Consider the following 27,946-nt stretch of genomic DNA (forward strand, 5'->3'; position numbering starts at 1 on the left):
CTACGGTTAACAGCACAGTGTGCTCGCCCAGCACAGAATTATGAGAGGGGTGATCTCATTGACAAAGTCAGGAATTAATGCAGGATTTGTAAACATTTTTTCCTCTGTGTCTGGGCTGGCTGGGGATGATGAAAACTGCAGTCCAAAACATCTGGATGTGTCCTTTTCCAGAGCCATAAATAAATGCAATAAGATGGCTCATAGGGCTGCAAGTGTATAGTGCAAAGAGCAGAGAGGAGAGAGAAAAAAGTTGATGGCAGCTGTCAATATGATGAAGAGGTTATGGTTAAATAATTTGGTACAAACAATTATTGCTATACTCCGAGATTTAAAAACAAAACACAAAGCAAGAAAGACAATCAGTTTTGTTTGATTTATGTTGATGTTTAGTATTCGTTAAGTTTCCTTACTTCGGACACATGGTATGCAAGAGTCTGGTCAATCATATTTGCAGAAAAATTGACTCATCAAGTTAGAGCTGCTAAAGGCAAGTCAAATCCCTTTCCTTTTACAACACCTGGCTGGCCAACCATTTATTAATTACATGAAAATAGAAGACAGTGAAAGAACACCACCACACTCTCATCTGAATTTATGGAATGATTTATTGAACTGAGCCAATACAGACGTTGGTAACTTTTATTCTTGTAGAAGGTTGTGATACCCAACATGTTGCGATGTTCTTTGTTGGTTATACTATGCTGATCTGTTGACCTAAACGTGAATAAAAACATTTTGTTAAAGCCTTGGCTGAGCTTCCATATTACACAGAAGAATTCATCTAGCAGAATGGGGGAAAATAGCTAATCCTCACTGTTGGCAGGTGGTTCAAATTTGCAGTAGTTCCTTTCAGCAGCACCTTCTTGGTGTATTCCCCTTTCTTCAACTATCCAAGTGCAATCCAGTGGAGTTGTACACGTAGCAACATATCCATCCACCTTCCTCCGCACGGTAATGTTATAAAGTCTCCACCCCCAGCTTCCCAACTGGTGAGTGATCACATTCCAGCTGGTCACCGTATTTACTTTCTTTTTAGCTTTCGGGCCAACGTCTGTGGTGGCAATGCTGGACCAAAGCCACTGCAACCAGAAGAAAACTACGTTGCCATCCAGCAGTTTGTATATTGGCCTGGCACTGACTGCAACCGTGACATCGTCATAACCCTGGTTGTGAACCAGGATAGTCAAGTCATTAGTTTTCGCTTCCAGCTCTGAAAAAACAGGTAAATACAGATGATATTATTCGTTTCCCTTCCCTGAAATGAAGGCAAAGGGCAATGCTAAGCTGAGGATTTGGTGGTTATTAGCCTGACTATTCCTTGTGCCTACTGCTACTACGTTGGCTTCCTATTCCCTATCTTTAATTTTTTGTTTTGTTTAACAGCCAGCCTGTTGTACAGTATAATTATAAGAAATCAATGTACGCTATAAAATGCATAGGAAAAGGCCTTTTCTCTTAATGCCGTCTTCACCCATTTCCTGACCAGCAGTAATTTCTCATCGTGATCTGATGTACAAATGGCCTCGTCTCTCTCATGATCCTGTACAACACAAAACACCCTCAGGATGAAATATAATTACCCCCTAGTGCATGCTTCAAGTTTTACTCTATGGTTTTTATCATTTGTAAATGTGTTAAAATGTTTCCCCAACAATAAACTTCTTAGGCCATTGCGTAACATTTCCCCCACCCCACCTCACCCTGGAACTATGTCCCAGTTATATAGGACAGGCACATCAAACTCCCAAGAGACTGTGATCTAATCCCAGTATAAAAAAACTGGCAGTGATCTACCCTTTGGGGGGGTACAGTGGCGTAGCGTGGGTTGTCAGCACCCGGGGCAAGGCAAGTAATTTGCGTCCCCTAACCCGTGGATTTGCGCCCCCTAACCCGTGGATTTGCGCCCCCTAACCCTAACCCCCAGATGTTGTGCCCGGTGCGGCCGGCCCCCCCTGCACCCCCCACGCTACGCCACTGGGGGGGTAGGCCAGAGTTCTTGAGCTTTTTTGGGGGGGGGCAAGCAGCAAGAGTTGTTGACCTTTCTTTAGGGGGGAGACACCAGAGTTATAGAGCTTTTTAGGGGGGCAGGCCAAAGTTGTTGAACTTTTTTTAAGGGGGACAGAGCATAAATTGCTCACCATAGATAGAACAGAAATCGCACAGCAGCGGCACGGCAGCAATGGGATGCCCTATTAGTGGTGCTTCAGGTTAAGAACAGTTTCAGGTTAAGAACAGACCTCCAGAACGAATTAAGTTCTTAACCCGAGTTACCACTGTATAGTGCAGATGAGACCTAAGCCAGGAATAAGGGCACATTTTCTTAAACGTGGTATGATTACCTAATGGTCAGGGGTCCCTTTACCTTTAATATACAACCTGAGTACACTTCTAGGCAGAACGGAACTTTTCTCTGAAGAGGAATTTGTGATAGTGCAGGGAGAATATGCTTAACTCTTTTGAGGACCTCACTTCCTCCTGTTTAATAGCATTCCCACTCAACCATTTCGGTGGTCATGTGCACATTCCTTCATTTCACAACAGCTGGGCTGAGGAATTCAGTACCGAGTTAACTAGTATTTGAGTGGGCAGACTGACAATCTGAAACACAGATTCATTCATTTGAAATATTTATACGTTTGAAATATCAAGTGTGAACTTAGCTGGAAGAAGCCCCAGCATGTTCCAACATGTTCATCACAGTTTAACTCTCTTGCAGGGATTTCCCTTGAAAAGCGTTGTAGAAGGGTTTGTGGCTTCACAACATCTCTGATATTTCCAACTCTACAGATTCTATGATTCATTGATACTGTCTTCTTTCTTCTCCACATTTTTTTGGAATACATCTTCCCTTGCTGTTTGCCACACTGGTTGCATCTGACAGGAGTCAGTATACAGTGGTACCTTGGGTTAAGAACTTAATTCGTTCTGGAAGTCCGTTCTTAACCTGAAACTGTTCTTAACCTGAAGCACCACTTTAGCTAATGGGGCCTCCTGCTGCCACCGCGCCACCGGAGCACGATTTCTGTTCTCATCCTGAAGCAAAGTTCTTAACCTGAGGTACTATTTCTGGGTTAGCGGAGTCTGTAACCTGAAGCGTCTGTAACCTGAAGCATATGTAACCCGAGGTACCACTGTAGTTCAACAATATCTGGAAGGCTTCAGGTTAACTACTACCCCTTGTTTTCACAGATAGTACGTCTCTAATTCTTAGCAAGTTAGAACAGCCCATTTTTAAAAATATCAGAACAGAAAGACTGGTGTTTGAAACATGTTGAGAATTAAGAATCCTTTGGGGAATAAAAATATGTAAATATATGTAAAAGGACTGGGTAAATTAAAGATGGTTGCAGAACCTGCAGCCCTTCAGCTGTTGCTTGGCTACAACTTTCACCATCCCTGACCATTAGCCATGCTGTCTGAGGCTGAGGAGAGTCTAGCAACATCATAGAGGACCGCACAGTTTCCCAAATCTTGTTATAGAACATACAGTGGTACCTCGGGTTACATACACTTCAGGTTACATACGCTTCAGGTTACAGACTCCCCTAACCCAGAAATATTACCTCGGGTTAAGAACTTTGCTTCAGGATGAGAACAGAAATTGCGCGGCAGCAGCGGGAGGCCCCATTAGCCAAAGTAGTGCTTCAGGTTAAGTACAGTTTCAGGTTAAGAACGGACCTCCGGAACGAATTAAGTTCTTAAACCTGAGGTACCACTGTACTCCAAAGTCCTTTGCAGCACCCATGAGTTCCCCAGAGGCAGAATGTTTTAAAATCAAGGCATTTAGAAAGTACAACATGAAATCATACCCATTTTCTGAGGGATGTTTCTTCTCAAACACCGGCAAGTCGCTGGCAAAGATCTGCAAAAGAGAGAAACGTATCTTTTTCAGAACATAAAGGATCTTTCCACTGCACCACATCTCAGTGTCCAAATAATGCTCCAAAGACTTGTAAATGGTACCTCAGGTTAAGTACTTAATTCGTTCTGAAGGTCCGTTCTTAACCTGAAATTGTTCTTAACTTGAAGCACCACTTTAGCTAATGTGGCCTGCTGCTGCTGCTGCCGCGCTGCTGGAGCAAGATTTCTGTTCTCATCCTGAAGCAAAGTTCTTAAGCTGAAGCACTATTTCTGGGTTAGCGGAGTCTGTAACCTGAAGCGTATGTAACCCGAGGTACCACTGTACATTGACAATGGCCTCTCCGGGTATTCCTCCTCTCTAAAGAATATGCCTCCCTCATGCTCTTAACAGGGATGCAATCTACATCCCATCTGCATAATAACTTTGAAGCAGTATCACACAGCTTTAAGCGGCAATGACTTCTCTCAAAGAATCCTGGGAGCTGCAATTTGTTAAGGCCGCTGAGAGTTGTTAGGAGACCCCCTATTCCCAGAGTGGTTTAACAATCAATCCCTCTTCCCAGGGAGCTCTGGGAATTGTAGCTGTGAAGAGAACAGTCGTCTCCTAACAACTCTCAGCGTCTTTAAACTGTGGTTCTTGGGATTCCTTGGGGAAAGCCGTAACTGTTTAAAGTGGTGCGATACTGATTCAAATGTACAGTGGTAACTCGGGTTACATACGCTTCAGGTTACATACACTTCAGGTTACAGACTCCGCTAACCCAGAAATATTACCTCGGGTTAAGAACTTTGCTTCAGGATGAGAACAGAAATCATGCTCAGGCGGTGCAGCGGCAGCGGGAGGCCCCATTAGGTAAAGTGGTGCTTCAGGTTAAGAACAGTTTCAGGTTAAGAACAGACCTCCAGAATGAATTAAGTACTTAACCCGAGGTACCACTGTATAGTGCAGATGGGACCTAGGCCAGGAATAAGGGCACGTTTTCTTAAATGTGGTATGATTACCATTTATCAGCATGTGTTGGCACTGTTCTTTCTGTGTGTCCTGTCTTACAGTGTTGAATACCACTAGCCACAATGAAAGGATTCCAAAGGCGTACAAAGTCTTTGTGTACTTTGTTTCCCTCCAGTTTTTTTGTCTGAACAAAAGTCACGGAGAGCAATTTATTAGTGAAAAAATGCCATGATAAAAATCCTTCAAGATGGCGAAGTATGGGGAGATGCGGTAGCGGGGAGAAGGGGAAAGTTCAGCTCTCTTCACCTGTGCGCCTTTTTCAAGGAAACATTATTCCCCACATGTTCCCGCGCCGCTTTGTGTGTGGATGCAGCAAACACCTGAACAAAGATGGCTGCCACCATCATGATTCGTTCCATCCAGTGGTGGGTCTTCCCCACATATTTTCTCTTGCTAAAACTAGTCTCCAGCCTTGCTGGAGAAACTGTGTTTCGCTTTTATTCTGAGGGAATTGTGTGTTCCTGTTAACGCTGGCTACAGATTCAAGTCACTAGAATCTGTTTATACTTTCCATTACTGTTTCTTTGTTTCGGCAGCACTCGATACAACAAGAAATCTGTTTTGCACCTAGTAGAGTCTAATTTAATTAAGTCTGCCTAATGCCTCCAGCATGCGCTGTTCAGGGCCAAATTAAACGTGTCACCACCATTCATGCAACCAGCAATTATTATTGACTAAACAACATGTGTGAGGCCCCCGATCCGGATCAGGACCCTGGGGGAAGGCTAAGCAGATGTTAGCCTTTGTTTCTCCACCCTGGTTCCCATCTGGATTGAAAAGAAAACTTCCACTGCCACCAATCTGGTGGAATGCAATGAGTGTGGGGGGGTTTTTTGGGGTGGGGAGGAATGGCCTAAAGCACCCCCAATCCCCCTGCCAGGGTACTGATCCATAATGCACTCCCTGCCTGGGATTCTCTGTAAAAATAATTCATGGAGTTGCCGATTGTGTGAATGGCATTACACATAGTTTTGCCCTAATATGTTTACAAACCACAGACTTTGGGGCTTTCCAAGTTTCCCACCACCACGCCCTCTTCCCCTTTCTCTGTCTTGACTGTTAATGTTTGCACAGATCGAGTCGGAACGAGTTTAAACTTGTGAGGAGCTACAAAAGGATTCCAACAAACGGAGCGAATGTGTGGCAAAACAGCAACTATCATTACTATTACTATTATTATTACTGAGTTTCTTACCCTCCCTTCGCCAGCAGGTCCCAGGGCAGGTAATTGGTAATTACTCAGGGCGGGTACAATAGTATAACTTATCTCTGCAGAAATGCAGAAATACCAGCACACTAATGGCATCAGACACAAAAACCATTTCCTTATACCATCCCAGAGCTAATGGCTTAGCTGGGAGAATAAAGAGATGCTTGAAAGAACGCCCTCAGAGCTTGTAAATAAGCAAAGGGCACTGCGGGAATAAAACTTATCCCAAGGGGTATCCTCTGCTTACACTCTTCGTGAGGAATATCACTTTTGGGAAGAGGACACGACATCACAGACTGTGAGCAGTCCATCCTTTAAAGCACATTCAGGGCACTTTTTTCTCCTCAAAGAATTATGGGCACTGTAGTTTATCCCTCAGAGAGTGACAATTCCCGGCAACCCATAACGAACTACAGTGCCCAGAAGTCTTTGAGAGGAATTATGTGCTTCAAATGTGCTTTAAAGGTAGTGTACACAGCCAGAGATTGTGCCCTTCCATCAACCAACCACTTTTTCCTCTTCCCCACAGCTGCTGCCACCTCCATTTCTCTGCCTCTCCTTCCCACGCTCCCTCTTTCTTTTGCCTCTGCCTTAGCAGCGATGGCACTGGTAGTTTGTTCCCCTCCTCTAAGGAAGTGTCAAAGGGGTCCTGTAAAACAAAATGAGACCAATCACCTGTCCAGCACTCTATGTTTGAGACAAGAGGCATCTTAGGTCTGTTTATTTCTGATTTCTGCCTGCCAAATTTTTTCATGTCGTGTTTCCATTATGATTTTCTGTATTGTGTGATTTAATAAGCTGTGAGCTAGTTTCATTTTAATTAAGGGCAGTTCCACTGATGCAGTTTTAAAAACATTTTTAATTTACATATTTGCCCATTTAGCATCACATAATTATCCCTTCATTGAAGTTTTCTGCAGTTCTTAGGGTGTGTGCCTTTTGTAATTAAATAGTGATAATTTAATTTTAGGCAGTTATCTAGAGAAGTTAAGACAGCACATTTGATTGTTTCAGTGCTATTTTAACTATCATACTCCATCTGTTACCATGACAGCTGCACCCCATAAAAACAACGTCACTTACCAATCTTAATCAGTTCTCCTTCTTAACAGCAAAACGAAGTTGAAAGAAACTAAAGCTGAAGGAGGGCAGGTCAGATAAAGGGAGGAAAGCTTAAAGAAAAGAATCTGGAGAAATGAAACTGAAATTGTTGCCACTTTTAGTAAATGAAATGCAAATGAACAGAATTTGTATTCAGAAAAGTGGCTTTTGTGTGCCTCCTTGTGGACTTCTACTGACATTTCCTGTTTTCAATGGATTCCTGCAGATTCTATAACTTCCACATCTGCATGGGACAGAATAGGTTGGGCTTCGTGCATGAAAATAGCCAGCTGCGTTGCAATTTCTGTGAGGGTTATTCAAACTCTGTACCTTCTGCCAGCATTGTCACATGCAGAACAAATCAACACTCCCTTTTCTGCATTATATGTGTGAAATTATGATATTTGAAGGTCATATGATAATTATCTTAGGAGTTTATTTCTGAAGATGTTTTCTTTCTGTTTCTGTATGTCAATGCTGGGGTCTACGTTACTGGGCTAGTAAGCCCAGATAATGTACATTTCCTTTTTTACTTTTCCTAGGCGAGTAGCTGCATCATACTTTGAGAGGTCTGCCAACAACTAAATCATCAATGAGTGAGAACTCCTCCCCACCCCCCTAATGCCTGGTTTTATATAGACTTCCACGTAATTCTGTTACTGGGATTCAGCTGCATTGGCAAAGAAAAAGCACTTTATATGCATTGTGTATGCATTCTAACACTGTGACACCAGATGGCGCTGTGGAATTCCACTTTTGCTAACCCAATTTCTCGTATAGAGTTTGCAACACGTTTAACTGAAACAAGTTTTTGATACAGACCTGGTTTCTAGTTAACCCACAGGCATATGAAATCTCTCCTAGGTGGCTAGTTGCCAAATAATTTCTCTTTTTGCTGAAATTCAAATGGTTTTTGCTTTTTTAAAAATGAAAATTCAGGGGGTTCCCATTTTGGCTCATAAATAGAGCTTCAGACTCTTATCCTGGAATGTGATTGGTACAGATTGACCACAATGTGCTTCCAGGCAGTTTGGATCATTCCTCACCTAGCTAAGTGTTTCTGTGTCCAGCAATACTGCTGCCATGGGCTCCTTTGGGAGGGTGGGCGAGAAATAAATTTATTTTTTAATAATCATCATCAGTGCTTTTTTTCTTTTTGTGAATCTAAGTTTGGCCTCATTGAGGGGCAGTATTTCAATATGAGTAGGAAAACGAGAGTAAAAAGATAAAGGTAAAGGGACCCCTGACCATTAGGTCCAGTCGTGGCCGACTCTGGGGTTGTGGCGCTCATTTCGCTTTATTGGCCGAGGGAGCCGGCGTACAGCTTCCGGGTCATGTGGCCAGCATGACTAAGCTGCTTCTGGAGAACCAGAGCAGCGCATGGAAACGCCGTTTACCTTCCTGCCGGAGTGGTACCTATTTATCTACTTGCACTTTGACGTGCTTTCAAACTGCTAGGTTGGCAGGAGCAGGGACCAAGGAACGGGAGCTCACCCCGTTGCAGGGTTTCGAACCGCCAACCTTCTGATCGGCAAGTCCTAGGCTCTGTGGTTCAACCCACAGCACCACCTGCGTCCCCTCTAAATGAGAGTACCCCTAAACATATTTTTTAGGAAAAAAAGCACTACTACTACTACTAATACTAATAATAATAATAAACAGCTGAAGAAAGACAAGAGTTTTACCAGAGAGCTGAAGGCTCCTAATAGCAACAGTTACCCATGCTGTGATAATGTCTAGAATTGACCGCTGTAATGTGTTATGTGTAGGGCTGTACAGTGGTACCTTGGGTTACAGACGCTTCAGGTTACAGACTCCACTAACCCAGAAATAGTACCTCGGGTTAAGAATTTTGCTTCAGGATGAGAACAGAAATTGTGTGGCAGCGGCAGCAGGAGGCCCCATTAGCTAAAGCGGTACCTCAGATTAAGAACAGTTTCAGGTTAAGAACGGACCTCTGGAACGAATTAAGTTCTTAACCCGAGGTACCACTGTATTTTGGAAAGTTTAATTCATTCAAAATGCAGCTACCAGGTGGTGACCGGTCAGTGGGAACACGCCTTGCCCGTACTTGAAAGACCTTCACTGGTCTCCAGCTCATTTCCAGGCACAATTCAAAGTGTTTGAGTTTACCTTTAAAGCCCTCTATGGCTTGGGGTACCTGAATGAATGCCTGTTTCCATATTAATCTTTCTATGTATGAGGTCATCTTTGGATGCTTTTCTCCAAGTAACCCCATCAGCTAAGATAAGAGGAATGGTGACCTGGGACGGTACTTTCTCAGTGGTGGTGCCCGGTTTGTGGAATTCTCTCCCCAGAAAGGCCCTCCTGGCACCAACATTGTTATATTTTTGGCACCAGGGAAACGCGCACCCCCCCCAGCTTTTTAATGTATTTTTCTTTATTTCCCAACATATTATGTTTTATTTATTTAGTTTCTATTATTTTCGTTAACCATTCTGGGAGCTCCACTGATGGGTAGTGTATAAACTAAGGAATGAATGAACAAATAGCCGTGTGTTCTGTGACCCAACTTTTCCCTCTGGTGAACAGTTCTTGCAGGTTTTTGTTTTTCCTTTCCCAAATCTGTCAAACCTATTTGGCACAATGGGACAGACAAAACATGCACACTGTGAGAAGTGGTGCCCATCTCAAGCCGCTTCCAACTTTCTTAAAAAAAACTATCTTCTGTCTCCAGCCACTTAAGCTGCAGTCCTATACCCACAAATCTGGGAGTCACTTCCACTGAACCTAATGGGTCTTACTTCCAAGTAGGCATGTGTAGGATTCCAGTTATTCTAATAGGAAAAATTTGTTGCATACTTCGTTCTTGAGGGGCCCTGCACATATTGTGACCTACACGGGTGGTGCTGTGGGTTAAACCACAGAGTCTAGGACTTGCCGATCAGAAGGTCAGCGGTTTGAATCCCCGTGACGGGGTGAGCTCCCATTGCTCAGTCCCTGCTCCTGCCAACCTAGCAGTTCGAAAGCATACCAGTGCAAGTAGATAAATAGGTACCGCTCCAGCGGGAAGGTAAACGGTGTTTCCGTGTGCTGCTCTGGTTCGCCAGAAGTGGCTTAGTCATGCTGGCTACATGACCCGGAAGCTGTACGCTGGCTCCCTCGGCCAATAAAGCGAGATGAGCGCCGCAACCCCAGAGTCAGCCACAACTGGACCTAATGGTCAGGGGTCCCTTTACCTTAAGATGAATTCAATCCACCAGTCTTGTATTGTCTGACCAAATATTTGATGCTGCCCTGCAGTCCCAGGCAGGCAGCAAAGACAGGAGGCTCACCAAGTATTGGCTGGAGGGGGGGGGAGGGACGAGGGACATTTATGTCTACTTTCCTTCCTTCCTTACAATTTATACCATATAGAAAGCATCACTGTTAATGGCTTCTGAGCTGCATATATATATATCCTGGACTCACTGGATGCAGAGTAGTGGGAGGCACCTGCTGGGGAACCCCCAATGAAGCTTCCAGGGGATTGGTGGTGGGATGACAATGAGTCATTAGAGGAAGAAGAGGGAGCGGACTGGGAGGATGAGGTGTCAGAAGCTGAAGAAGGAACAGGGTTTAGTGAGCAGGAAGAGTCTGTGGCAGAGAGCAGTCCAGAATGAGAGGCAGAAGCAAAGACTGGTGAGAAGGGGGACCAAGGGGCAGAGATGAGGCAGGCTGCTGAAGAAGCCAGGGAGTCCCCCCTCCCTCCTGCTGTGACCAGCTGCCCTCCCCTCTGGCCTCCCAGAACCTGAAGAGGAATGAAAAGAGTGGAGCAAAGAGAGACAAGACAAAGGAGCCTCAGGTTGCTGTGAAAGGAACCAGGGGTGGAGTTGTAGAAGTTGTGGGAAGGTGAGGATCTTCTGTCCTTGCAACTGCCTCATCCGAGCAAGGCCTACTGGGAAGAGTTGCAGCAATCACTAGGCTTGAGCTGTTTTGGTTTCCTTGAATAAAGAGTTAACTTCACTGACACTGACTGCTTCATTGCTGACCTGTGCCTGACTCCAGCTCCTGACAATACAGCTGCATGGCCTACGAATTATGCAAGCCTGCCCTTGAAGGTGTTGCAGTGTGGCTGAGCTAACATTTTCTGCAGCAGCTTCCTCACAGCTCCTTTAATTTCTTTGTTCCTGAGACTGTAAATCAGAGGGTAAAGCAAGGGGGTGATGTTGGTGTAGACAAGAGACACCATCTTGTCCCGGTCTGGCATGTAGCTGGACTTGGGCCGGACGTACATGAAGGTGGCGCAGCCATAGTGTAAGACTGTGACGGCCAGGTGCGAGGCGCAAGTGGAGAAGGCTTTGCCCCGGCCAGCTGAGTCCCTGATGCGCATCACAGCCATTGAGATGCACGTGTAGGACGTGAGGATAAGAAGGAAGGGGAACAGGAGGAGGACCACGCAGGCTGCAAGGAGGGGTAGCTCACTGACGTAGCTCTTTGTGCAGGCCAGGTGGAGCATGGCAGGGACATCGCAAAAGAAATGGTCAATGCGTCGGGAGTTGCAGAAAGGCAGGCGGAAGACAGCCACGGTGAGGCCCAGGGAGACCACAAAGCCCCCAAGGCAGCAGACGATAGCAAGCTGAAGGCAGACGCCCTGGCTCATCATTGTCATGTAGTGCAGGGGCCGGCAGATGGCCACATAGCGATCGTACGACATGGCTGCAAGGAGGAAGCATTCAGCGCCGCCCAGGGCCACAAAGAAATGCATTTGGGTCGCGCACCCCACAAAGGAAATGGTGCTCGCCCCTGGGCTGGGCAGGTCAGCCAACGTCTTGGGAACAATGACGAGGGTGTAACAGAGCTCGATGGCAGAGAGCTGGCAAAGGAAAAAGAGCATAGGAGGGCGGGAGGGTTCGGCAGCCACTGCCAGGAGGATGAGGAGATTTCCTGCAAGGGTGACCACATGCACCATGAGGAAGACGTAAAAGAGAAAGGGCCTCAGTAGGGGCAAGTCAGAGAATCCGAGGAGCAGGAATTCCATAGTTCCACCAGATGAAGTATGGTTACTCTTCTCCATGCAGTTTCCACATTATACCTGCAGCAAAAGGAATGGGAAGCCGGAGCACAAAATGTAAGACGAGAAAAGCCAACAGCTACCGCCTTGTCCTGTTTGTAGTAAACAAACCCCTATGTTGCAAAGAGAACATCAGCAATGTCTAGGCAACATGATGACAATGTACATACGGAATAGACAATCTTTATAGAATTCCTTCAACCCGTAACAAGTTTAAAATGAGCAGTGACTACATTATTACATGAGCACTGTTCCACAGCATTTGAAATTTTCATTTACATACATTCATTTGAAATACAGTGGTACCTCGGGTTACATACGCTTCAGGTTACATGCACTTCAGGTTACAGACTCCGCTAACCCAGAAATAGTGCTTCAGGTTAAGAACTTTGCTTCAGAGCCAGTGTGGTGTAGTGGTTAAGAGTGGTAGTCTCGTAATCTGGGGAACCGGGTTCACGTCTCCGCTCCTCCACATGCAGCTGCTGTGTGACCTTGGGCTAGTCACACTTCTTTGAAGTCTCTCAGCCCCACTCACCTCACAGAGTGTTTGTTGCGGGGGAGGAAGGGAAAGGAGAATGTTAGCCGCTTTGAGACTCCTTAAAGGGAGTGAAAGGCGAGATATCAAATCCAAACTCCTCCTCCTCCAGGATGAGAACAGAAATCGTGCTCTGGAGGCAGCCGGAGGCCCCATTAGCTAAAGTGGTGCTTCAGGTTAAGAACAGTTTCAGGTTAAGTATGGACCTCCGGAATGAATTAAGTACTTAACCCAAGGTACCACTGTAAGATGGGTTTACGAAGCAATTCTATATCCTCCTACCAGGCTGACGAAGAATTCTGCAAATCAGTAGTCAATATCCGGAATCACTGTTCAGTGTTGGACATTGTATTTGCTGAATACACAAAGCTTCACAGCTTGTCTTTCATCGTACAAAGTCTGGTACCTCGCTTCATTTAAAGATTTTCAGAGACTTTGAGACTAAAGATTTCATTTTGTACTTCTTATGGTTTGAAGGAATTCTATGAAGGTTGTATATTGCGTATGTACATGGTCATCGTGTTGCCTAGACATTGCTGATGTTGTCCTGTTTGCAGCCAATGGACCCTTCTGTTGCCAACAGTTGTAGTGAAAGGGACTTCAGAAATACAGACCAGAAATGTAAGAACCAGGCAGCAAGGTTTCTTAAAGAAAAAGTTTTTATTTGGATTTTGTCAGACAAAAGGCAAATATGGGTGCATTTAGGAAAATGAGAAAATGTCCTCCGACCCCCAGGGGTAGACAGGTTTTATACCCTTTGGCAAGCACAGTTCAGCCCCTTAGCTTTCCCTTTAGCCAATGATAATGCATGATAATGCATATTTATTAAAGCTCAACCAATGAAAAAATTGGTGGTGGCCTTTCGGTTCCAAGTTGCCTTATCCACTAGATGGCGCTGCTGGCTTATTATTGAAAGAGAAACTACTTGACACCTCATGGATTCCAGTAAACACCCTTCTGACCACATGCTTCCTGGAAATGTACCGAAACGAGCCTGTGGTTTAACAGTTTCTTAACTAGGACTTATATTTGGAGTCTTGCAGTTGGCACATGTCCTGCTGTTCGCTTTCTTCAGGGGTCATTTCTCAGAAATCGCTCAACACTAGCAAAATCCCCTAACCACATCCTTGCAAGCTAGCTGCACCTGCAAAATATCCTAACCACAAGCTTGCATGCTTGCTGCCTCTGCAAAAGGTGGCAAAGTGGCAAACAGGAGAAAGAGAAATAGTCTTTAGCTTCTAGATTGCTTTTATAAAATGGCTTTAGAGGTTCTTATAAAAATGGCCTTAGAGGTTCTTAGCCTGGCTCTCACAATAGGCCCCTGGCCTTCACTCCTTCATTCCCCCCTTTCCATCACGAAAATGCTGACCGGTTGCGGTTCTTCATTTTCGTTTGATGGCCCTATAGGTGCCATATCATAGAGAGCCAGGATATGGGTACGTGTAGCTGCATTAACTGAGCGGCTTACCATTTGGCGTACAATCTGAATAAGGCAAGGCAAAAGGCATGATAAGGCTAATACGGTAATGAAGAAAATTAAAATCACAAGCAGAATCTCTTTTAACCATGACCAACCTGGGAGCTAAGAACTAATTCAACTCCATACACTGGGGAGACCTGCACCATCTAGACTAATTTTGTGGTACAAATCAGCCTGTTTCTTAATGCGGTCAACATCACTCTCAACACGTTTACTTTGGTTGTATACAGATGCTAACTCCCTAATCCACCCAATATCAGTCATTAGACGGATTTCCATGGTTCCTCCCACCAATACTCGAGGGCCATTTCTAATATTCTTTTAGCGCTGAAGGGCCCACTGATATTCATATTCAATTATTCGCTGGGCCTCAGGGGTGACTCTCCACCTTTCTGCTGAGGCACCCACTATATGGAGCAATTTCCCTATAATCCCTTGTGGGTGGACTGGGCCCTCGTGTTGTCTCCTCAAGATATTATACCCAAAAGGGGCTTCTCCCTCTTCATATATTACCATGCACCCACAGGAATATATCCACCCCTGCAATGGCCTGACACACGGGGTGACTATGTCAAGGGGTTCTGGTCCCAATATCAAAAGTCCTAGTCTAAATTTGCTGGAGAACAAGTCTCTACGTTGGGGGCGCTGCCCGCGGGTGCCCCTCCCATCCAATTCTTCCAGAACTAGATGCTCTGTCTGTCTACCTGCCGGTCCCACTGGGTGGCAGTCACCTACGTGGCCTCTGACCAGGGCGTATGGAGGCTGAAATCCTGGGGTGGCAACCCTTATGCAGCCACAAGAATACCCTACCACATTCAAGGGTATTAGGTGTGGAGTTACCAGGCCCAGTAGTTCAGGCAGTATTCTGGGATTTTGGGAGGCTCGAGCCACCACGACAACCACAGGTGGGGCTGCAGGATTTACTGGCCCTTGTTCAGCAATTTCAATGCGCACCTGGTTCAGGCTCCCTCCCCTGCAATATTTGCATTAAGATAGGCTCCGTCCCATGCAACACCTGGATTAAGATTAGGACCTGGTCTACCAGATGGGGTTGGTACAGTGCTCTACCCCCCGATTGACAGTTGGTTACCCCCCCCCCCCACAACAGCAAGAGCGGTCCAGAACTCGATAGATTTCGACCGTCTCTGCAACTTCCCGTAGGAGCAGTACCCATGTGCGCTGGACAGTGGTGTGGAAGAGGAGCCACAGTGGGGTAGTGGGATGTTTCAATACGGCAACCTCATCAAACCCCTGTTCCCAATAGCCAATGAGCACGCCGTTTCTTACCACTGGCAAGGCGAACCAGTCATAGCAGAGGTCCGCAGGCCAGTAGGTTTAGTATGGCTCGCTGGGGTCAGGGCAATAGGACATAGAGCAAAAAGGGCAGTAGGACATAGAGCAAATCAATACAGAACATAATAGAGAAAAGGGGAAAGTCCTTGTGAAAGTCCTTGTGATGATCAGTCGCAGGATCTCGGTGCCCGTGGCCCAACGCGTTCCCGGTCGCGTCAGACACAAGGGTTTTTAGAGTGAGTCAGCTTCAGAGGGTCAGCAGGATTTCTCTTGCAAGTCCAGACACCCTCCGACTTCTTCAGACGCGTGTGATGCACCCAGGGAATCACGTCAGCTACTCTCACCACAGTTGGGGTGGAGAGGAGGACGGTATACGGGCCTCGCCACTTGGGGATGAGGGGGTCGCGCTTCCTCTCCTTCAACCAGACGCTGTCACCCGGCTGGAACTGGTGGACCTGCTCAGCGACCTGGAAAAGGAAGCAAACACACGGGGACAGGAATTGCACTTGTTCCTGAGTGATGTGATCTCCCACCCGCCCCAAACTGGCGGGGATGTCTCGGACGAAAGGGGGTGGCCTGCCATACAAAAGTTCAAAGGGTGATAGTCTCAGTCTCTTGGTTGGAGCGCTCCGAATCCGAAACAAAGCAATGGGCAGGACATCTATCCAGTGTAGTCCCGTCTCCTGGGTCAGCTTGGCCAAGTGGGTCTTCAAGGTGCGATTCATACGCTCAGGTTTTCCCAAACTCTGGGGTCTGTAGGCTGCGTGTAGCCTCCAGTTTATCTGCAGTGCCTTGCACACTTCTTGCACAACTTTATCAATGAAGGCTGGGCCATTGTCGCTGCCAATACTCCTGGGGAGGCCAAATCGGGGTATGAGTTCATACAACAATTTCTTGGTCACCTCCCGAGCCTTCTCTGTCCTGGTGGGGTACGCCTCTGTCCAGCCCGTCAGCGTGCAGACAAACACAAGCAAGTATTTGATGCCCCTAGCTGGAGGCAATTCAGTGAAGTCCACGATCAGGCTCTCCATAGGGGTGAAGCCCACGTATTGTATGCCCGGTGGAGGGAGGTGGCCTTGCCTAGGGTTGCTCTTGGCGCACAGGACACACTTTTGGGAGATAGCAGCAATTAGTTGAGATAGGTTGGGGATGTAGAGTATTCTCCCAAGGTGTGCTTTGGCAGCTGGGCCTCCTAAATGAGTGGACTCGTGGTAATTCTTCACAATCATGCTGGCTAGATGCTGGGGCACAAAAACACGGTTGTCTGGTAGACGAAACCATCCTTCCTGGAGTGTTGCTCCTTTCTAACGTGTCCACTGCTGTTCATCAAGGGTGTAACGCGGTTTCACCTCGTCTGGAGTGAGTTCTGGGATGAGGGCTGCGGTGAGTACTGGTGGAGATTTCAGAGCTGCTTCACGAGCTGCATTATCTGCCTTCCGGTTGCCTCTAGTGACCATGTCCCGGCCTCTCCCATGGCCTTTGCAATGCATCACAGCAATCTCTTCCGGGCCCCATACAGCATCCAGAAAATTCAATAAGGCTTGTGGGTGGGCCACCTGGCTTCCTCTGGAGGTAAGCAAACCTCTTTCTTTCCATAAGGCTCCATGGGCATGTAAGGTCAGGAATGCATACTTAGAATCAGTATAAATGTTTATCTTCTGCCCCTTTGCCAGGTCCAGGGCCCTGGTAAGCACAATTAATTCTGCCAGCTGGGCCGATGTTCCAGGCGGGTGTGGCTTTGCTTTGATCACCTGGTCTTCCAGGGCTACCACTGCATAAGCTGCCTTTTGCTGCCCAGCCTCAACAAAGCTGCTTCCATCCACAAACCATGAAGGCCACTGGGGGTTTGCCTCATCTTTAAGGTCAGGTCTGCTAGAGTATACTTCGTTCATGACCTCAATGCAATCATGCGTCAGCTCCTCACCTTCTCCTACCGGCAACAGGGTAGCTGGGTTGAGGGCGGTGGTAACCTGGAACTTCAAACGCGGGTGCAACAATAGGATTTGGCACTTTCTCATCTTCGCTTGGGAGAGGAAATAGGTGCCCTTCATGTCAAGCAAAGCTAGGACTGCATGTGGAATCACACAGTGTCTTGGCCAAAGGTGAATTTGTCTGCTTTGTCCAGTAGGGTGGCAACTGCCACAACTGCCCTCATGCATGGCGGTAAACCTTGTTCTGTAGACGTCAGGCGCTCAGATAGATATGCCACAGGCTGCTGCCAGCTTCCCAATTTCTGGCACAGCACTCCCTTTGCTGTTACCTGGTCTTCATCCACAAACAGGGAGAAAGACTTTTCTGGGTTTGGGATACCCAGCGCTGGTGCCTGCTGCAATGCCTTTTTTTAGATCCTTGAAGGCCTGCTGTTGCTCTTCTCGGCCAGAGATTCACCTGGAGCTCCAGCTTCTTCTGGCTTGGCCACATCCTCTTCTGGTTCAGCTACTGCCATGACAACCTCTCCTCCCGATGTACTTTCAGCAACTGACTCTTTCACTTCTGCGGAGGGAGGAGAGTCACTTTTCCCTCTTCCTCATCCTCGCTTCCAACCTCGTCTACAGTAACAAAGTTAAGATCTTCTAGGATCTTGAAATGTGACGGGTCACTTAGCGGCATCTCTTCCACTTCTCCAATTTCATCCACGGTGACTAAGGGTTCTGCTTTAAAGTCCGACTCATTATCCCCTAAAGCGAACACATCCTCAGGGTCTTCTTGCTCTGATATCTCATCTAAAATAACAAGTGACTGTGGATCTTTGATCATTTCATCAATCAACTCCTCCTCGTCGTCCACTTCATCCACCGTGATCAAAGTCTGGGAATCTGGCACGGCTTCCAAATTCAGAAACTCAGCCTGCAACATTCCACCTTCATCTTCTCCAATCTCATCCAGAGTAACAAAGGAAAGCTTATTCTTATCAACGTGCACAGAGCTCTTGCCTTTCTTTTTCTTGGAACTCGGCTCGGAAGGAAAGCTTTTCTTGGGGTGATCTTTCCTTTTGCCTCCTACGGGGTTTCTCCTGTCCTGAGTGGGAGAGTCTGCTTCCTCTAGAACTTCATCCATGGTCACAAACTCATCCAAGTTAAATGCTCCCCTCCCCCAGCTTATGTGAATCCCAACACTTAGGTAGGTGATCAAGAATCTCCTTGCTGAGCATCAGGCTCTGGGAGGGATCTGGATCCTCCCCCCGGCTGGTCTCTACCAGCTTTTTGTGACTCCTAGTACCTGGCTGGGACTCAAGAATCTCCTAGTTGAGAACCAGGCTCAGTGCAGAAATAGAAGGTAGCTCCTTCCTTGATGCTCCCCACCAGCTTACCCGAAGGCCAGCCTTTAGTGGTGGAGTCAGTAGTCCCCCAGTTGAGCACTGGGCTCACGGCAGGGCTCCAGGCAGCCCCCCCCCCTCCAGATGCTCCCCAGCACCGGTAAAACCTTACACTCAGGGCTGGCTTCAGATTTCCTATTTGCTCCAGGGTCAGCATCCCTGAATCCTGATGCTAAGCTAGTTACTGAATGATCTCCCAGCTGAACTCCAGTTTTCCTCCTTGTTCCCTTCCAGATTTCATGAAGCCTGCTGCTATTACATAAAACTAGGGAGTCTCACAGCAGATGGATTTTCCAGAAGGTACTTGTATCCAGCTTCTTTTAAGCCTAGTGCTTAGCTGGGTTTGGGGGATTTCCCTCCTGAGGATCAGGCTTGGGGCAAACTTTTGGTTTTGTGAAGTTTTGTTGTTGTTTTTTTTTAAAAAAAAACTTCTAGTAATTCTCCCAGCAGACACCTGCCACTGGCTGCTCACACCCTGTGTCAGCTTCAGGTGTCCGGTTTGTTTTTTCATCTCTTCCTTCATCCTTTTCTGTGGCAGCTGACTTGTCAACTGTGATGGCCACAGAAATGCAGGTCTTCTCTTGAGGCCCATAGAATCATAGAATCATAGAGTTGGAAGAGACCACAAGGGCCATCGAGTCCAATCCTCTGCCTGAGCCTCAAGCTAGGGGTCTGCTGCAGTGTTCTCTGAGACACAACTGAGCATTGAGCCATCCAGCTGGTGCCTGGTTAAGGACACTAGCTAAGTTACCCTCCCTGTCCGAATTGTAACTGCTATAGGGATCAAAACTGTTGGAACTCTGCGAGGCTCATGTACTTCCCAGTTCAGTGATGGGCTTTGGAGAAGCTATGAGGCTTGCCTTGCTACCAAAGCCACAGCTCAGCAGAGAGCCCTCCAGTTTTGCCTGGCTGAGTTCTTGCCTTCATTGAGGTCCAGGTTGCCCCTCAACCTCCGGCTATAACTGCTAGAAATCTGAAAGGCTTGTATGCATTCCAGCTCAGTATACCAACTTGGATAACCTAAGGGATCTCTGGAGCGATCCCCTCCATCGCTCCCAAAGCTGCATCTGAGTCTGAAACTCTTCCCTAACTAGATACTCAGCCTCAAAGAGATACTCCTTGCTGCCCTGTCCCAGTTAGGGCCGCTATGGTTCTGGAAGATTTGATGCCTGTTGACTGAGGAGCAGGCATCAGAAAAGCTTGTGGGTGGTTATTCCTTTGAGGCCTCCTCTCTCTGATTGTAAGTAGTTTGGGCCAATTCTAACATCCACTCAAGGGTGTGGCCCATAAAGCCCTCATCAAAAGCATTCAAGAGGACTACATTGGCTTGCTCCAGACCCCATTTTTCAGATACTCCGCTCCTAACCGGGTTTCAAAATTCCTTCCACTCTCCACACACTACAGATTGTGATCTGGACGAGGTCGCCCTGCCAGAAAATGCACAATCCTACAATCGCTTGGCCAAGGGGACACTAAACCCTGACCTCTCATTCAACAATTCATTCACTAGAGTATCTGACACACAACACACAAAACATACCAATTCCCTCTGCCCCGTTTCCTTCTTCCTAATACCAAAGCGTGGGTGGTTGTCAGGGGTCAACCCTTCCCCTTAATGCCACTATCCACGCTGGAGATGTGATCAGGATCTCCCTTCTCCTTAATTAAAAGGAGGATTTCCTATCCCCTCAGGGCTTGTTGCCATGTACTCACCCCAGCCGGCTGGTTCTGCCCTTTCTTCCCAACCTCGGCTCTTCAAATCCGTTGCCTTCTGTCCCAGGATACAGCAGAGGGTCAAGTTGCCTTCTGCCCTCCTCCGAAGAAAATGTTCGGTGCGCGCTTGGAGCCAGCAGTTGGCCGGTTGGCCCTTCGCCGTCCCTGCCCAGAAGGACAAGGGAGCTGCCTCCTGGTCTCTGAGGACTTAGGGTCCTTCTAATCTGAGTCACGGCACCAGAAATGAAAGGGACTTCAGAAATACAGACCAGAAATGTAAGAACCAGGCAGCAAGGTTTCTTAAAGAAAAAGTTTTTATTTGGATTTTGTCAGACAAAAGGCAAATATGGGTGCATTTAGGAAAATGAGAAAATGCCCTCCGACCCCCAGGGGTAGACAGGTTTTATACCCTTTGGCAAGCACAGTTCAGCCCCTTAGCTTTCCCTTTAGCCAATGATAATGCATGGTAATGCATATTTATTAAAGCTCAACCAATGAAAAAATTGGTGGTGGCCTTTCGGCTCCAAGTTGCCTTATCCACTAGATGGCGCTGCTGGCTTATTATTGAAAGAGAAACTACTTGACACCTCATGGATTCCAGTAAACACCCTTCTGACCACATGCTTCCTGGAAATGTACCGAAACGAGCCTGTGGTTTAACAGTTTCTTAACTAGGACTTATATTTGGAGTCTTGCGGTCGGCACATGTCCTGCTGTTCGCTTTCTTCAGGGGTCGTTTCTCAGAAATCGCTCAACACTAGCAAAATCCCCTAACCACATCCTTGCAAGCTAGCTGCACCTGCAAAATATCCTAACCACAAGCTTGCATGCTTGCTGCCTCTGCAAAAGGTGGCAAAGTGGCAAACAGGAGAAAGAGAAACAGTCTTTAGCTTCTAGATTGCTTTTATAAAATGGCTTTAGAGGTTCTTATAAAAATGGCCTTGGAGGTTCTTAGCCCGGCTCTCACAATAGGCCCCTGGCCTTCACTCCTTCAGTAGGAAGCAGCCCCCCTGTCCATGAAACCCCCTTTTGCGTCGGCTCAGTTGTGTCCTCAGTGAGAGCAGTTGCCATGATTCCCAGGTAAATGTCACATGACATTCAAGGGCAGTCTAAATTTCTTTAAACTGGGCAATGCTTTTGACTCTAGAGAAGAGATGGGCATTGAAATTCTACTCAATATTTATCCAGAGCAGATTCCAATGTATAGTAAGCAGAGTAAAAACTTAAAACACGTTGCAGGATTCCCAAAAAATAGACCAGAGGCATTTCATCCAGCAGAGCTTTACTGCTACTGAAGGCAAATGGGCATAATGGTCACAAATCCAATGCATTCAGGATTTGCAATGTCCATAAGAAATCCAGTTGCAGCAGACTTAACAAACTCACAAATAAGTCTAAACCTTAACACTATATACGGAACACTACACCAGAAAGAAAAGAGAGAGAAAGAGAGAGAGAGAGAGAGAGATGGAAACCCATGGAAACCCAGGCTCCTTCTGGCCTCACTATTATAGTCAGTATGACCTTGACACAAAGAGATAACAGAACCAGTTTAAACCAGCTGTGCTCAGCTTCTCTGAAGGAATAACCCAAACATCATGTAACCTTCTTTCACACAGAGAAGCTTCCAGAACCCTCTTGAATTAAGTAGAATAGGAAAGATCTCTACATATCAGATCAATACTTTCTGTACTAAGAAATGCAAACTGACACTATTGGCAACCAATGGCAGCATCTGGCCCCTGAAACAACCTAACATGTTCCTACCAACTGTTAATTTTCATATAGGAAAAGATTTTGCCCACTTCCCTTTGTAAGGAATGGAAGTACAGTAATGAGAACCCATACTATTTTGAAGAAATGTTTTGTTGTTATTACCCCACAGGTATTACAGAAAGGCAACAGGCCACGGCCATGGGGCCTCTTCAGAAGGTCTTTCAGGAAGACCAGGACTGTCTCAAATTAAAAAATGCCAGTTCATAGATTGGCTGTTTTGCTTTCATTATATTCATATATTATATGTGGGGTGAGGCTAAATTATTTTGCAGGAGGAGACTCTGAATGGCTGCCACTGTGTTCTTTCAAGAAAGTCCTGTTCTGAGGTGTTTTTTGAGCATCGGGGAAATAAAAAATGTCTGTCACTCATCTACACTTGTCTCCTGCCTAGAAATCATGGGTCTGAGAGGTGTTCTGCTAATCCCATGCTTTCTAGGCATGGGTCTGAGTGGTTTTCTGTTTCTCCCATTGCTTTCCCCAAGAAAACCTGCTCTTTACTGCTGAATTGGAGCAAATGTCAGTCCATGGAAAACCCAAAGGACATTTGCTTCGACTGAGTGGTAAACAGCAGGTTTTTCCAGGTGAAAGTGGCAGGGCAAGTGGAGGCATGGACAAGCCCTATTATTGAGGTACACTATTATATTGGACAGCAGTTCAATCTACACATAAAATAGGGTAAAACTCCCGAAAACTGCAATCTTAATGCCTATCTACTCATACGCCTTTGAGATCAGTGGTGAGACTTAACTCCCAATTAAACATGCTGATGAATCAGTGGAATTATTCAGCAAAACGACACTGGGGACAATGTGGGAGGAGATAATTGCATGAAAACATTTCTGCCCATGAATTTCTGGGTAGATTTCAAGAATGTTGGCTGAATCGTTGTTTTTCAGAGTTTTTAGAAGCACATTTGTTCCTCAGCCTCCTGTCAATTGATGAAGTCATACCATCAAAGCACATGTGCTTTGATCTTGTTTCTAGCCTTAGGACTAATATAGTGGCTTCCAAATTTAAAATCCCTGGTCTAGAGGTCGCACGTAGCCTATTAAATTTACCTGTGAAGTGCAAAACAACAACAACAACAACAACAACAACAACAATGTACTGTAGTAACAACAACAATTACAATAATACTAACAATACAAGGACAGTGAATGGGAACATACTCAAAAATATTGCACAGCAAAACCATAACAATAACACAGATAAGGTATTACTGTATTCATTGAACCCAAAATTTAAAAGGATTAAAAACTGCAGAGTTTCACTTTTTAAAAGGAAAGCAGAACTAACTAAACAAAAATTGCCCCCTCCCGAATTCTCCACACTACTTATGGGTGTTGAAATGGTGAAGGGGATTTCACGGAAAATTCTCTAGAAAAGGACAGACATTCTCTTTGTTTATTATTATTATTTATTAATTTTTATTAAGTACAAATTAGAAAACATACATATTTACAACAAAAGAAAATACAAAAGAAAAAGAAAATATATATAACCAAGGAAAAAAATTAGAAAATACTTTGTCTCTTTTCATATTTACAGTTATTTATATCTCTATAAAATGCTATTCACAATAAAGGAGTGAAATGAAAGATAAGGTATCAGAAAAAAGAACAAAAGAAAAAATAAAGAAGTAAAAGAAAAGGATCATAGGTTAATTACCGTATTTTTTGCACCATAACACTCACTTTTTTCCTCCTAGAAAGTAAGGGGAAATGTCTGTGCGTGTTATGGAAGGAATGGCTACGGGTGGCATGGCTACGGATTTTCCTCCTCTAAAAACTACGTGTGTGTTATGGTCGGGTGCGTGTTATAGAGCGAAAAATACGGTATATATTTTTTTAAATTAACCTATGGACTGACATTCTCAAGCAGTTCAAGTGTAAGTGTGTGTGTGTAATATATAGAATGATGTTCTAACAAATCTCTTCTTAGTAACACAGGAAACCAGCCCAGCAGCCTTCAACATCACAACATCCCCATGTAGAGATGGATGAATCTGCCAAATTTGATTCCTCTTAGGTTCTAATTTTTTAATCTTAAATTTGGTTTGTCTCTTATCCACATCAGGTTGCCATTAAAAAAAAACTTCTCACAAAAAAATTGCCAGCATTTTAGTGTGCATTTATCCTAATATAAACATATTAAAGTTTTGGTATGTGCCTATTTTTGTACTGACATGTTCTTGTATGTTATTTTCACTAACCTCCCTCAATATATGGATTTTTGTACACATTTTTGGGTTGGGGGATCCCATCACAAAATTTGGAGAAGTATGAATTTTGAAGTCTCTCTGTGTTTTGGTGTGTGTGTGTGTGTGTGTGTGTGTGTGTGTGTGTGTGTGTATGGGATGTATGAATGAGAAGGGTTTCCATTAAATTGTTAACTGAACCAAATTACTTCCCCATCCCTATGTCACAATCTCCCTCTTATTCCCTGACATATAAACTTTAGACATAGTCAAATGTTCATGGAAACAACTTCCATGTTGGGATTCTCAGGGTGCACAATACAACATCACGTTTGAATTAAGTGCTTTGCCTGTCAAACACTGACAGACATTTAAACAAAAGATACCTGTATCTAATAAAGCTAGTAATTATACACATATTCAAACCATCTTCATTGTCTCAGTGTCAGTTTCTCTTCCCATGGGGGAGGCATGGCTTTAATCACTACTCTCCTTTTTAAAATCATTTTTATAATGATATAAGGCAGATGGGAAGGATACAAAGGATACCACAGCAATTAAAGCTCTCCCTGCTTCATAGGAACTGACATAAGGGCAATGTAGGAGTTATTCATAAACAACCTTCCAGGTTCAATCGGTTAGAAAAAAATAAAATGGCCAGTAGGACCTGCAAACAGGAAACTTTTAATGCATATTTGCTTAGGTAAAGGTACCCCTGCCCGTACGGGCCAATCTTGACAGACTCTAGGGTAGTGCGCCCATCTCACTTAAGAGGCCAGGAGCCAGCGCTGTCCGCAGACACTTCCGGGTCACGTGGCCAGCGTGACGAAGCTGCTCTGGCGAGCCAGCACCAGCGCAGCACACGGAAACGCCATTTACCTTCCCGCTATAAAGCGGTACCTATTTATCTACTTGCACTTAAGGGTGCTTTTGAACTGCTAGGTGGGCAGGAGCTGGGACCGAACAACGGGAGCTCACCCCGCCGCGGGGATTCGAACCGCCGACCATGCGATTGGCAAGTCCTAGGCACTGAGGTTTTACCCACAGCGCCACCCGCGTCCCTGCATATTTGCTTAGTGGGATGTATTTATGAGTGCAAAGATTATAGAAGAATCCTGGCCATGAGCAAGGATATTGATATAACACTATATTAAGTGCTGTTTGAAATCTTCGTTTTGATTCCACTTTCAGCTAGTTAAAGAAAAGCCACACCTTAGCAGAGTTAAAGGGGTTTTGTGTAGCAGCAACCTAAACTGGTCCTGGTGAAGAGATTAATCTGGCTCTACATGCATTGGGTTTTCTGTAATAAGCTTTGTTTTCTATCTGTCACCCACTTCTGTTTTGAGTCCCATTCTGCTACGTTTGGTAAACGGTAACCAACCAGTTCCTAACTGTGGGGTGACAGATTTTTAGATAGGCATAGCAGCATACTATCCTAAACTGGTCCTGATGAAAAATTTACTCTCGCTCTGCATGCATTATTGGGTTTTCTGTAGAATTGCAGAGTTGGAAGGGACCACAAGGGTTATCTAGTCCAACCGTCGGCAATGCAGGAATCTTTTTGCCCAACATGGGGCTCGAACCTACGACCTTGAGATTAAAAGACTCATGTTCTACTGACCGAGCAATAGGCTCTGTCTTAATAAGCTGTAATAAGCTTCGTTTTCTATCTGCCACCCAGATATATTTTGGGCTGTATTTGGTAAACAGAAACCAACCAATTCCTAACTTGTGGGTGTCAGATTTTGAGAGAGGCTTAGTAGCACACCATTAAAAGGAGAATGGTGGCCAGACCATATATGGCGGAGCAGCCATGTGCATAGGACATGACGCACTCTCTTTGGTGCCATGGAACCACACTCCTGACACAAGTTTTGATGATGCCTAGATGGGGCTAGAGCAAGTTTGGGGCAAGCTCATAGTCAGTATGACTGCATCATTGCCAACCCCTTGCTCCAGGGGTCAGCAAACTTTTTCAGCAGGGGGCCAGTCCACTGTCCCTTAGACCTTGTGGGGGGCCGGACTATATTTTGGAAAAAAGAAAGAACGAATTCCTATGCCCCACAAATAACCCAGAGATGCATTTTAAATAAAAGGATGCATTGTACTCATGTAAAAACACGCTGATTCCCAGACCATCCGCTGGCTGGATTTAGAAGGCGATTGGGCTGGATCCGGCCCCCGGGCCTTAGTTTGCCTACCCCTGCCTTGCTCCCATTGGTGCAACATGTGGCCCTGACCTTGCTGTTGCCCCATCCAGGTAAAGAGCAGAGTCGAAAGGTCAGCTCTGCAGCTCTTTCCCTTCATGCATGCCAGTACTGCTCACATCATCTCTGACCATCGGCCATGCTGGAGGGAACTGTTGGGAGGACCACAGGTCCTTAATTTTGATGGGAATTATCCGAATCCCTTGTCTGCGTAACTAGTTCTTCAGGTAAGAAAAACAGTGCAGGCAAGAACGCTCAATGGGAAAACAAGGAAGCTAAGGGGCAACTTCTGCCCAGTTCAAAAATTACGTGTAATACAGAAATCTTGTTATAATATCTCAGCTTCTGTTTTGCCTATGAAGAGCAGCTGCAGAGGGGGGCAGAGATTTGCAGTAGAGAAGCAGTAACTGTGGTTTGTGGAGGGTTGTCTTAATCTTTCCCTACCTACTGCCTTTTTCGCTGAAACTCCCGCTATCCAGATCCCAGGTGTATTTTTTGTTTTTGGCCTTACCTTAATCATATCTCATATGCTTTTCATTCAGTTGTGCTGAGAAGGTTTGGGCCCCACAACCTGGACCCCTTTCTCCTCCCGTAGTTTCATCAGCAGAAATATTATTCTTTCCACAGCAGCAGCCACACCTTTCTTATTACTCTTACTTTCGCCTTATATCCAGTGTGCAAAAGAGGAACTTCCTTCCCCGTTCCCCAGCTTTTCCTGCCATCCCCTGAGAACCCCCAGAAGAACTGCAAAGCTACCTCAAAGTATTACAAGTTCCTTGTAATAAACTATGAGGCCAAAAATTTATTGAGAGACCCAGTTTTTCAGCCAGTGGAGATTGTGCTCCGTCTTCATTAAAAAAATAAGTAAATCTGAGCTTAGGCTGTCCTCCTGACTGCTGCTAATTTGGATAAAAACGCCTATTTTTGTGTACCGTGGTGGTTGTTTTTAAGCTTGAAATGAATGAAGTGAAAAACTGTTTTTATTTAACATCCACTCTTTTAAAAATTATTTTTAAGAATGTTTATTAGAAACTGATAATCAGTTCACACAAAGCATGAAATGCACACCAAGATTTTCAATAAAAAAATCAGGAGTTAAAAACAGGTTGACGTAAAAAAATAACTCAAGTATACATAAAATCAGCAGTTCAAAATATACATTACAGTATTTTAAGAAGAGAAATTGCCTTACTTGTTTACAGGTATTCCTGATTTGCTGGCAGGGTATTTA

At 45.4% G+C, this 27,946-nt stretch overlaps 2 protein-coding genes across 3 annotated transcripts; both read right to left on the minus strand.

The window, feature by feature from the left end:
* Positions 1 to 587: 587 nt before the first annotated feature.
* LOC310696270 (uncharacterized protein) lies at positions 588 to 7,485 on the minus strand. Of its 2 annotated transcripts, none has more exons than XM_083481595.1 (4): positions 7,167 to 7,485; positions 3,810 to 3,862; positions 815 to 1,210; positions 588 to 714 (listed from the first exon to the last, which is right to left on the minus strand). In XM_083481595.1, exons 2-4 carry the CDS (start codon positions 3,811 to 3,813, stop codon positions 692 to 694), a joined length of 423 nt encoding a protein of 140 aa, XP_083337721.1. In that variant the 5' UTR covers positions 3,814 to 3,862; positions 7,167 to 7,485; the 3' UTR covers positions 588 to 691. The 2 variants fall into 2 exon arrangements, with proteins under 2 accessions (XP_083337721.1, XP_083337722.1); XM_083481596.1 differs by lacking the exon at positions 7,167 to 7,485 and adding an exon at positions 6,759 to 7,055.
* A 3,037-nt stretch (positions 7,486 to 10,522) lies between these two features.
* LOC310696252 (olfactory receptor 10AC1-like) lies at positions 10,523 to 27,554 on the minus strand. Its single transcript, XM_083481570.1, has 2 exons — positions 27,227 to 27,554; positions 10,523 to 12,219 (listed from the first exon to the last, which is right to left on the minus strand). The coding sequence occupies exon 2, from the start codon at positions 12,199 to 12,201 to the stop codon at positions 11,224 to 11,226; it is 978 nt and encodes a 325-aa protein (XP_083337696.1). The 5' UTR covers positions 12,202 to 12,219; positions 27,227 to 27,554; the 3' UTR covers positions 10,523 to 11,223.
* Positions 27,555 to 27,946: the final 392 nt, after the last annotated feature.

This window comes from Podarcis liolepis (genome assembly GCF_965112155.1).
Source record: "Podarcis liolepis genome assembly, chromosome: 17".
Classification (NCBI taxonomy): domain Eukaryota; kingdom Metazoa; phylum Chordata; class Lepidosauria; order Squamata; family Lacertidae; genus Podarcis; species Podarcis liolepis.